Source organism: Canis lupus, chromosome 24 (assembly GCF_048164855.1).
Source record: "Canis lupus baileyi chromosome 24, mCanLup2.hap1, whole genome shotgun sequence".
In the NCBI taxonomy this organism is placed as follows: domain Eukaryota; kingdom Metazoa; phylum Chordata; class Mammalia; order Carnivora; family Canidae; genus Canis; species Canis lupus.
In genome coordinates this window covers 38,576,185-38,588,131 of record NC_132861.1, presented here as the reverse complement: position 1 = coordinate 38,588,131, position 11,947 = coordinate 38,576,185, and the positions used below count along the sequence as shown (strand labels likewise).

Here is an 11,947-nt window from a genome sequence, read left to right as displayed (position 1 = left end):
GATTTCACTTTATTTGGAGGTCAAGGGGGAGTCCCTAAAGGTTTTGAACAAAGGAGACACATGGTGGGAGAAGCACTGGGTGGGTGGGTGGGGTTTGATGGTGATAAACCTGCACCTTGTAAGTCAACAGATTTAATGGACCAGAATGGGGGCAAAGAACCCAGTGGGGTTATTAGATTGTCAAGGTGACTACCTTATCATTCACTAGCTGGGTGACATCGGAGAAGTCCTTTCTCCTCTTTGGGTCTCTCTTTTGTCATCTATAAAAGTGAGGTGGTTGGAATTCGATGTCTAAGATGTCTTGGGCACTTGGGGAGTCTTTTGGTGACCTTTGCTGGCCAGAAGATGAAGAAAAAAGGATGGAGGGGAGGGCTCTAAGGAGATCGACAGGATCTAGGATCTGATTGGATAGCGAGGATGATGCAAAGGCAATGATGGGTCAAGGATGGCTCCAAACTGCAAGGAGAGATTGGTAGAAGAGAGAGATCCTGGGAGAACAGTCTGGAACAGTCTGGATTATATAGTAGGTTGAATACATTCCTGTTTGGGGCCCCAGCAAAGCAGAGCTCTTCCATCAAAACAAACAGACATTAAAAAAATACATATATGGGTAAGTTAATTGAAACTTAACATTTAACAATCACGTCACATGGAAAGATGCTATTTTAACTTTCAGCATCCATATAAGGATTGTGTCATTTCACAAAATTTTGTTTTTAATTTTCATGTTTGGAAGGACGACGTTTGGCGTTGAAATCAAGCTTTTAGGGTTCTTCAACGAAAGGGATGAGAGCAATTGTTTCTGAGGGAGAGGAAGGTGAGGTTATAGGCTGCTCAGGGCTGCTGTGGGGGAGGTTTGGGACAGCAAAAGAGAAACTGAGGATGGAGAAGCACTGCCAATTCTCTGTTAAGGAGGTGTCTGCTGAGGCCCCCAGAAAAGGTGAGATTTCCAAGAGAGGAAACTTGGGAGGTCCAAGTTAGGAAGGGATAATGACTGGCACAGTCTTCCAAAATGTTGAAATAAGAGGACATTTTGGTTCTCCAGTCTTCCCTTCCCTGTAACCAATCCCCCCCCCCCCCCACCCACCCATCTACACGCACCACCTGGGCCAGTTGGCTTATATCGTCCTGCTTATTTCAACTTCATGGCATCTATCTGACTGAATTAAAATCATCTGATTTACTTGTTTACTTCCAGAAGGTAAGCTCCATAAGGAGAAAGGCTCTTCACTATTTTTGTTCATCTCTGTATTTCTGGTATCTAGAACAGGGCTTGGCATAAAGTAGAGGCTCAATAAATATTTATTGAATGAACACACGAATGAACGAAATGGTGATATTTCAGGCCTTGGGTTGGAGAGAAAGTTGGGGGCAGCATGACCTTCTTCATGTAACTCAGAAAGCACCTGCCACGGAGGCAGCTTGGGGACGGTGGCCACTCCGCCTCCTGCCTCAGGCACAAAGTGTGCACACTCTGTTCATGGCTTGATGAGAACCCCAGGGCTGCTCCCGGTGCTGGCCAGGCTGAGGCTCAGCAGCTTGTTCTCAGGGGAGGAGGAGCCCTCTCTCTCCCTTTTTCTTTTTCTTCTTTCTCTCCCACCCTCATTTCTCTTTTGTTCTTTTCTTTCTTTCTTTTTTCTTCTAAAATAGTAAGTAGGTTTAGGGGCTTAAGGAAAGCTTATGTCCTCAACAGCACTCCTGGGGAAGATGGGCAGGGAGAAGGCTTCGCTCCCTACTTTGCTGCCCTTCCTGCCACTAAAGCAGTCTTTTCCATGGCCCTATCCCTTTCCAGAAGTCCTGCCTTTCTATTACTCCAACCCAATAGACAGAGAGAGAGGCTTGTTGAAGTGGCAAGTAAGGGGGTTGCCAGGGAGTGGTTACCTATTCCTGTGCCATGTAAGAAATCATCTTGAATTTGGTGGCTTAAAAACCCTGCCATCGAATGTGCTCGTGGTTCTGGGGTCAGGATTCTGGAAGGGCCGAGTTGGGGAAGCAAATCCCTACTCCATGGGTCTGCTGGATCAGCTGCACTTCGCAGGAGCCCGGCTGAGACAACAGGAGCCCCCCTACTCCATGGGGTCTCTCCAGCAGACTGGAGGGGCTTTCTACATGGCAGCTCAGGGCCCCCAGGGATATAAAATTGGAAGCTTCCTAGCTTAGGCTGGAGCTGGTAGAGGACCACTTCTGCTGGCTTTAGCTGGTTAAAGTGGGTCCCAGGGCCTGCCAGAGCACAGGGGCGTGATTAGTGGGAGGCGTACTTCAGTGGGTGCCACCGATGCAGCAGCCTATCCGCCACGAGCCAGGTCTAGGAAAAGAACAAGAAGGGTTATTCCAAGCCTGATAGGACTCCTTTGTCTGAGTGCTGGACCCCGGAATTAGACAGATGCAGGCTCCTGTCCCGGCTTGGTCACTTCTCAGCTGCCTGACTTTCCTTGAGCTTTGGAGGTCCCCCTCACCCTGGCCTCTTGCCTCTCCGACCTCCAGTTCTGCTCCTGTCACCTGTATAGACAGGCAGGGAGCCCTAGGCTGGGGTGGATGCCTGCTCGGGAATGAGCTTCCTGTCTTTCTCTTCCTGCTCACTCTTCCTCTGTCCCAGGCTTGCCCCCCACCCCAGCCCTCCTGCCTGCCACCTTCCCCAGACACCCAGATCTGCTCCACCTCAGAGGCATTGCCGTTTACCCCTCATGTGTTCCATTTCCTTTTTTACATGTCCCTTCAGTCTCCTGCCACCTGAGTAGAAGCCATTTGAGTGTAGGATCTGAGCCCAGAGCAGTTGGGAATGCCTGTTGAGGTGAACGAGGCAGGTTGGCATGGACAAAGCCGGACAGATGGCCACTGTGGAGACCTCACCTTCCCAGCTGGGAGGCCCTGAGGTAGTGGTAACAATAGCCACTTTGGTCTCCTGCCAAAGAGGCTTCAATAGGCCAAGGAATTGGTTGGTGAGGCAAGCAGCTAGAGAGTGAGGGAGGGGAGGCCTAAGGTAGGGGCCGGGGGAGGGGTTCTCTTGGACCCTGTGCCTTGCAGACAACCATGTCCCTTGGTCTCTTTTTCTCCTTCCTCGGGGTCAGTTCAGGTCCCTTCACAGATAAAACCACAGGGTTGGAGAGTGGCACAGACCGGCTGGAAGTCCACCTGATGCCAAGGCCCATGCTTTCCCCCAGCCAGCACTGCCTTCATCAAGGCTGTCTGCACCTCCTTCACTGGCAGGAAGAGACATCACCTTTCCCGTTCCAGATGGAGGCGCCCCAAGGAACTGCCATGCCATAGCCTGGAGAAGCGGGGTAGCTTGAATAGACAAAGGTAGTTCTGGAGGGCATGAGAAATGGCATTCTTTATTCATAAATAGAAACATAAAATTATCAGAAATAGTTTACATGGCCAAAAAGGGGCATCAAAAATAAAATGAAGCTGTCAAAAGCAAATCAAACCAAACCAAACCAAACCAAGAAACAACCCAGAGAAAAATAACTATGTACATAGTCTTCCAAATGCCAGTCTATCCAAAGCCAGCCTTGGCTGGAGGTTCCAGCTTTGCCTGCACTCTCAGCACAAGAGCGACCCCATAAGAAGCTTCCACTGTACGGGGTGCACAGCCTCCTGCCATGGCAGCTCTGGCTCAGGAGAATTCAGGACCCACAGGGAAAGCCCTCTCTCAAAGCTGCTGCTCCATCAGCAAGAGGTGGCCCAGGCTTGGCTGGGACAAGAGCAGGGCAAGGAACAGAGGGGTCAGCTAGTGTTTCTCAGGGGGCAGCTAACCCTCCCCGGGCCCTATAGAGCTCAGTGCCTATGGAGGCCAGAGTGCACCCAGCAGGAGTTAACCTGAATGACACAGCAGCCAGGAGACATATCCCCAGGGGGAGCCCTGAGAGTCTGGTCCTTGCAAGGCCAGGAGGCAGAGTCCCCTTCTCGGTGAGGTGGTCCTGGATGCTGCTCTCTCTTCGTAGGCAGCCCGAGCATTTTCAGGCCAGGCATCCTTTGGAAGAGCAGAGCAGGTTCATCTGAGTGAGTGAGCAAGCATGCCAGCAGGAGCATTCAGAGCGAGGGGCAGCAGGCTCATGCTGGCTGGCCCTGGGCCAGGCCATATGCTCTGAAGCCCCTGACATCTGACTTCCCAGTCCCCGCTCAGCCTCTGTTGTTCAGAGCCTCCTTCCGGAAAGGCTGAGTTTGGCATGGTCCAGGAATAGTGAGGATGTTTTTCCATAGGGAAGGGAAGAAAAGTCACATGGCGGTAAGGTCACTAGGTTACAGGACCCTGTTGCACTCTGGTGCCACCGTGGGTCACCCTGGGGCCTTCAGTTGCCCCCTCCCGGGGTGGGGGGCATCCGTGGGTTGGCCTTAGGCAAGGAGTCAGAGTGCTTGGTATGGTCACACCATGGTGGAGCACAGACCTTGCCCCTGAGTGTCTTCCCTTGGGCTTAGCACCCCAAGGTCTTAAGGGCAGGGCACTGGGCTTTTGGCTGCTCTTTAGGGGTGGGAGTAGTGGGGCATCTCCAGCCTGTGGAGGGAACAGCAACCCCTTTATCTCATGGCAGTCTCAGTGGGAGAAAGGACTCCAACAAGGCACAGGCTGGTGGAAATAGAGGGAGTGAGGGCTGTGTGTAGGAGTGCTGACAATGCGGACTCTATCTTTGGCTCTCCATCTTGCTCGTGTTCACTCGATGACCTCCCCTGGCGCTATGTGTTCTGGGTCCCTTGGAGGTTAACGTGCATACCTCAGAAAGGCCTTCGCAGGCTGGGATTAAGGGAGGCTTGTTTTGGCCCCTCATGAATCTGTTAGAGAGAACATAGTCTTTCCTTTCCTGACACACAGGTGGTGCCACAGATCTAATTAAAGGTTAGCTGTCAACTAGGTGCAAGCAAGCCCTTTGAGGTGCACGCAAATCCTCTGATCTCACTATAGTGTCCCCTAGCCTTATAATATCTGTAGACTAAGGGTCTAGATTTTGTGGAGCATGTAGCATTGGGATCACCCTCCACCTGATTCTCCCTGTCAGTAAGTTATCCCGAATAAAACTCTGTGTAAACTGTATGGAGTCACCTGCTTTGTTCTGGTCTCAAAGTGCCTTCCCAGTGGAAGGCTCATTTACCATCCCCTCTGCCGCCTTCTAACAGCGTGGCACAGGGAATGGGACGTCTTTGACTTGAGGGTCTGCACTGTGCCCAGTGGAGGGTGCTGCCCTCCAAGCAGGAAGGGGGCTGTAGCCTATCCATTTCAGGTCTAAATCTAGCCTATAACTAAGACCAATGGCTTGAAATTCCAAAAAAACTCCTCTGTCATGGACACAGCTTGACCCCAGGGAGCAGAAGGCAGAGCCAACTGCAGGGAAGATGACCCTGCCCTTAGCCCCGACTCAGGGAGAGAGACTGTGGTGGCCCTCGAGGAATATGGGGTGGGAGCAGGGCAGTGGCAGGGGGTGGAGGGTGACAAGCAGCAGCTCCCACTCCAGCTCTGGGTCCTGTAAGGACTGTGGTCAGGGAGGCAGAACCAGGGGGTTTGGCCTCAGACTGCTCAACACCCAGACTCTCTCATCCCTCCTACCTCAGTGAACCCCTCTCAGCAAGCAGGCATGAAGCTCAGGAATCCAGCAAGGCTTGGCTGTCCTAAGAAAGAACAACAGCTGTAGCTTGAGTCAAAAATAGAACATGGAACAGTTCTGGCTGCCTGCTAGATCTGGCTTGCTTCTGAAAAGACAAGAAAGAAAAAAAGAAAGAAGACCAAAAAAAAAAAAAAAAATTTTTTTTTTTTTCCCTCTGAACCAAGCAACTAAGAAACTCCACCATTCTCTCTTCCTCCAGCTCGCACATCTTCAGAAGAGAAACCCCAGCCTCTCCCAAGCACTGGCCCAGCCCCCTGCAAACTGAAGCTCTCTGGATTCTTTACAGCTGGGGACTCCTGTGGGGCCCAGGCAGAGGGAGGCTAGCCAGGGGCCATGGGACGGTTCCTAAGGCTGCTCTGTGTCTCTTGTCCTCGCCTGGGGCTCTGGCCCACCACACTCCTGACCCGTAAGGAGTCTTGTGTGAGCTCAGTACTGGCAACCCCAAGGGGAAAGGGTGTGCCATGAAACTGAGCCACGGGCAAAGGAGGGAAATGTCAGATCATCCCTGAACATTTTAGTTGTATATAAATTATTCTGCATCCAGAAAAGGCTGGATTTTTGAGAAGAAAGAGAGTTCAGGGTAGCCACTGGCCCATTTAAACCAGGTGGAGAAACCCCTATCTCTAGCCCTAGGCGGAAAGATCCGGAGGCTCCCCTGGGGACACTTGTAAAGCCCCTCCCTGTGTCACAGCACCTTCAATCTTCCCCCTCCCGGGGCCTCAGTGTCTATGGCTTTAAGAAGAGTGGTCACTGAGGTCAAAGGCTACCAGCTGTCCAAGGGGTGGCCTGCCTCCAGTTAGCAGGGCCCCGCAGGGTCTGGCCATTACCACCTGACTCTGACTCCCTCTGGGCTTTGCTGAACCCAGACATGCCTGGGCTGCCCCAAGATTTCCCTTCCTTTCTTGTGGCTTTCCAGGGCTGAGACAGCTCTGATGCTGCTAAGCCAGGTTCTCCACACCAGAACCGAACCCCTACAGCTCTGAGGCCAGAGAAAAATAGCTCAGGTTATGACCCCGTCAGGTTCCAAGGTTTTTGATCATAGATGGCTTCGTTCGACTCTCAAGGCATCCCAGTGTGTCCAGGGGCAAAAAAATAAAAAAGCGGTTGTGGGAAGAAGCAGAAGGGAAGCTTCTGTCCTGGGGTGGCCATCGGCCAGTACAGCAGTTACCACCATTCCTGGGAGAGGGTCTAGGGATTTTGTTTTTTTTTTTAAACAAAGAGCAGGGTTTAGAGATCTCTTCAGCAAGTGACAGAGATCCCTGGACCCATCTCTTAGGACGGCCAGAGGCCTGGCGGGCTGCAGGGATGGTAAGTGCTGGAATGTGGCCAAGGGCTGGCAAGATCCTGTAGCAGTCTTTCTTCTCCTCTCCCCTCCCCTGGAGAGTCTCAGGCCTGTGCCTCGGAGAAGGCCTCTCAGAGGCCTGAGTTACTGAGCAGGGGAGTGGGGAGAGGAGCCCTCCTTGACAGGCTCGGTACCTCTGCCCCCCAACGCCAGATCCCTCACCCCCCCCCCCTCCCAGGGAGCCCCTCAGATCTCAGTGGCTATGATGTCCTCATAGGGGATGTTGGCCCCTTCAAGGTCAATTTCAAAGGCCTCCCCTGCACCGTCCTCGCGGGCCAGGTGCTGCAGAGCCTTCTCCAGGCGCTGGTTCCGCTGGTACATGGCCAGGTAGCTCTGCTGTAACTGCTTCTGGTACTGGATCACCTTCTCCTTCTCCTCCTTCCACACCAGCCGCTCGTGCTGGAAGCCCGAAGACATCTGGTCATGGCCTTGCCGCTCCTCCTTCAGCTCTGCACGCAGCCGCTCCAGCTCCCGCTGCAGGGCGGGGATGTCCTCAGAGAAGGCAGGCCCAGGCCCAGGCCCCAGCCCTGGCCCCAGAGACACGGCCTCTCGCTGTAGGGCCGCCTGGGCCCGCAGCTCCAGCAGCTCCTGCTCCAGCAGGTTCACCTTCTCTCGGAGAAGCTCAGACTCGTTTTTCTTGCGCTGTAGCTCGTTCTCGCAGACTTCCAGCTCTAGGCCCTTGGTGCGCAGGGCACTCTCCAAATCCTGCGTCTTCAGCTCCATGCCCTCCAGTTTGCCCCGGGTGTCCTTCAGCTGCGCCTTCAGACTGAGGATCTCACTAGCCTTGGTATTGATCTCTGTCTGGGACTCCTTCAACTGCTGCTTCAGGAGAGAGATTTCACCTGACTTCTGGCACACCTGCCAAGGGTTGGGGAGAGGAGAAGACAGAGTGCTAAGAGGTAAGAAGAGGTCCTTACCTGGGCCAAGTCCCATCTTAACCGCCCAAAGAACTAGGCTGGTCCTGACCCAGTATCTCAAGAGCATGATGGTCTGGGTCTGACCCATGAAGGCACAGCCCCTCTCCGGGGTTCCTTGCATTCTGCAGCCTGACTTAGTCCATCCATAGGCCTGCCTCAGTCTCAAATCAGAGTCTAAATCTCAATCTGGACCCAAACCCATGGTTATATGTCAATCAGTGATCATTACTGGTAGATCCATCATCCACACTTAACGTAAATGATATTTCCATGTCTGCCAGACTTCCACCATTCATGTTTGTGCCCACATGCTCTGACCTCATCCCTGCACACACCCAGCTCCTCTCCCTCCCTACCGGGATAAAGACTATTTTTGGTCATTAACTGCCGCACTCCGATGACTAGCAACACATTCAGAGTGTCCAATTCAGATCTGCCAAATGGAGAGCTATGTTCTCCCCCCGCCTCACCCCTCCACCCTCTCGATCCTCATTTCTCTTCAAAAGTTGGCCAGACAAAACCAAAGGCACTGATTCAGATCCATGTGATCCAGATCCTGTGTCTTCAGGGTCTTGACCATTTGGGGTCACGGGTGGCTCAAAAGAAGATCAAGACCAGTCTGGCCGACTGTGTCACAAGGGTGTTTCCTGCCAGCCTGTGGGAAAGCTGGACAGAATGAAGGTCAGGGCCTGGGCCTCTATAGAATGGATTCTTGGATCAAGACCAGAAGCCACCTAATTTCTCCTCACTTCACTCACAGTACTAATCCGAACCCCTTGTTCTCATGAACCACTTATGAAGCAATGTAGAGCCCCACTTACAATGCTTGTGTGGGACCAAGAAATGCCTTCCTAAGACCAAGCCTGTATTCGTTTCATGGAGGGAGCAACACAGAGTTCTGGTTGACGCATGGGCCTGCCTTTGAATCCTAGCTGGACAATATATGATACGATCGGCTGGGCTGGTCCTGGTGATAAACTACATTAGTCTTGTGGCAATAGGGAGTAGTAATTAAACATGTGAACTCTGGAGCCAAACTGTTAGGATCAAATCCTGGCTCTGATGCCTATTATGTGGTGACTTCATTTAAGTAGCTATTTGCTACTATAACCTTTCTGTGCCTCAGTTTCCCTTACTAAATTATAGATTAGTAATAGCACCTACTTCATAGGGTTATTATAAGGATTAAATGGGAGAACTTAGGGCTTGAAAAATAAATTTATTATTAAAAAATAAACACTCGATAAATTATTATTCTAAATGTTTATAATACATTTACGTGCTACTATAAATATTTATTTTATTTATTGTTTTGTTATATAGCCTGACTGGACAATCCGGGATGAGGTCACAGCAATGCCCGGCTTAGTTGGGGATTAGGCAGTAAGGATGGATGCTTAGTGCTGGGACTAGCCTGTGTCTCTGAGCCCTGGCTGAGAAACTATGGCTGGGGTGGGGTCTGCTGTGCCAACATCAGTGGGAAAGAGGAAAGGCACTGCTCCCATGGCCAGCATCCCCTCCTCTTTGGGAGACCTGGCAAACACAAGGGACTCTCTCCTCTCACGTGTGCAGTCCCCGGTTCATCCCTGTCATAGAGAGGATCCTTTCCCTCTACTCCTGATAACGCTTGTCACTCTAATTTCTAGAGTAAATACAGAACGCTCCAGTGCAAATAGGCAGCGGTGCTACTGAGGATGGGTCACTCGGACCTGGGGCTGGCGAGGGTCTAACCAGATACAACGCCTCCTCAGTTCCTTTCCAGGGTGGGAGTCTTCTTTTGAGCCTCCTGCAAACAGATGAAGTGGGTTGGCACTTGGATTGCCCAGTGAGGCCTCTGTTTTCCTGGTACCAGCTTCTCAGTCAATGACTCAGTCAATTCAATTCTGGAGGCCAAGAGGCCCAGAGGTAGGAGAGAGTAGGAAACTCACACTAATTGTATCCCCAACATGGTTTACCATGGAGCTCCTTCTTTGGGTTCCAAGGCTGGTGCTTTGGCTCACTTTGCCTGGGCAATTTGTGTTCGCACACCATGGCCTAGGACCTAGAGAACCAGGGACTGGCATCAGACGCCTGACCACCCCAAGCCCACCCTGTAAAGCCTCACCTCCCACTGCGTCTCTTCCAGCGCGGGGGCGAAGCTGGTCTTCTCCTTCTCATAGGACCTGAGCTTGGTCTCCAGCAGGTCCTGCTCCTTCATGAGGCTCTCAAGTTCCTGCCGGAGCTGCCGCTTTTCCTGCTGGAGCTGGAGCACCTGGAGGTGCAGCACCTGCTGCGTGCGCTGGCTCTTCTGTGAGGCTTGCTTCAACTTGCTGCACTTCTGCTCCAGGCCCTCCAGCTCCTCCTTGCAGCGCCACGGCCGCTCTTCATAGGCCTGACTGGACGCCAGCTCCTTCTCCTCAAGGCTGCGCTGCAGCTTCTGGAGCTCACCTTCTCTCTCCAGCAGCTTCTGCTCAAGCTCCTGGATGGTGCACTCGTCTGTGGAGATGGGGGAACGGACACATGAGGAACCCTTGTCTGCCTTGCTTGGGTGGGCCAGCTTGCTACCCCCATCAGAGAAAGACAGAGCCTTCAGGCTCATCATGTTGCTGTCCTGGAGGATGATGCCCTGGGTGATGTTGTGGGCTGAGCCCCCAAAACGGCTGGTGGGCCCCACCGGTGTAACCAGCGGGTCCAACTGGTAGCTGCTGCTGGTGCTGTGTGTGGGCAGGCTGGACATGGAGTTCCGGCCAGAGTCAGACAGTGCTCCAGAGCACAGGCTGGGCTTTGGCTCCTGTTCCTTGGGCTTGTCTGGAGGGGCAGGGTGCAGCTGGTGGCTGGCGCTTTCAGGGGATGAGTGGAGGATGGCTCCTGACCGTGGCAGCACAGGCTTGAATGCCGTGGGCCTCACTGCACCCTTCTCTGAGCCCTGGTGAAGAAAACAGCCATATTGATCCCATATCTCCCTTCAACTCCCCTTTCACCTTCCCTTCCCTTGTCTGGGTATTTGTGCCTGCCAAAGGGCATCGTTCTTGGCCATAGTGATAGGCAGCCTCACCTGAAGCAGCCAAATATTCGGAGTCCCTCTTAAGAAGGAAACATTCCTTTGTGGCTAGGGGATATCCTAAAGGATCCCTGAGGCACTTTGTTTTATAAACTACCAACCAGTCACAAGCTTGTCCTGGCCCTCCTGAGATGATGAACAGCATTTTTAGGTTCAGTGGCTGAGATGAACCATGGCTGGGCCAGGGCTCTGACTCTGGGTCTCTGTGTGCTGTAGGGTAAGGACATTAGACTGGAAGAGCATGATGTCCTCATAGAGGTCAATCCCTTCTTCACTTTCACTGTCCCTTCTAGTAGGCCACGAGCAAGAAAACTGGCTGTGACTAGTATTGAAGGGTTGTAAGGATCCCTTGGAATAACAATCCTTTTCTGAAAACTGTCATTTCACAGGGAGAGTACACTACAGTCTACAAGCCCTTTAATTTGAAAAACTTAAAGTTCTATGCAAACTAAGGGAGTCATTTCCTAGTATCAAAAGCCATGGATTCATCTCCCCATGTGGGGGGAGAGGATTAACTAGGAAAATTGTTTTCCGGTCCGCTCATGGGACCCCTGAGAGCCTGAGGTGGCACAAGGGTTGGATTTCTGAGTCTGTAGGGCTCTTTTAACCTCATCCCTGCTAAATTGATGATAACAAACTCAGTTCTTATCCAGCCAAAGACATTTCCAAGGCCTGGCTTGTGAGTGAGGGAAAAGCCCACCTCTAGGAGACGGCTCTCAGAGAAGCTGCTCGCTCTCTCCAAGTGGACCCTCCATCTCTGGCTTTTCCAGAGATAACAGAGCTCCTTCCCCTTGCCATGCACGTGAAAATGCTGCTCTTGGTCCCGTTTTGACAATTCAGAGTTATATTCCAGTAGAGCTCAGAAAGGCTTTCGTTGCCCCTTTGCTCTTTGCTTGGGGCTCACCCAAGGCTTCCAGATTAGGGGACTGACCAACACTTCAATTTCCTCATCCAGCCTTAGATCTCTGTAGTGTAACTTCAGTAGTGTAGGGTAGTGCCCTCACCACCACTGCTCTGGCTTCTTGGAGGTTTGCATTTTAGTATCATTGCC

At 52.2% G+C, this 11,947-nt stretch overlaps 1 protein-coding gene across 4 annotated transcripts in view; it reads right to left on the bottom strand.

The window, feature by feature from the left end:
- Positions 1-3,304: 3,304 nt before the first annotated feature.
- LZTS1 (leucine zipper tumor suppressor 1) overlaps positions 3,305-11,947 on the bottom strand; it is a 51,338-nt gene continuing 42,695 nt past the window's right edge. For 3 of the 4 annotated variants that reach the window (XM_072796383.1, XM_072796384.1, XM_072796382.1), the window contains 2 exons: positions 9,961-10,761; positions 3,305-7,797 (listed from right to left, as the gene is read on the bottom strand). In XM_072796383.1, the coding sequence (XP_072652484.1) occupies positions 7,126-7,797; positions 9,961-10,761 (1,473 nt within the window). In that variant the 3' untranslated portion in view covers positions 3,305-7,125. The remainder of the gene's footprint in view (positions 7,798-9,960; positions 10,762-11,947) is intronic. The other variant, XR_012016555.1, reaches the window with a different exon arrangement.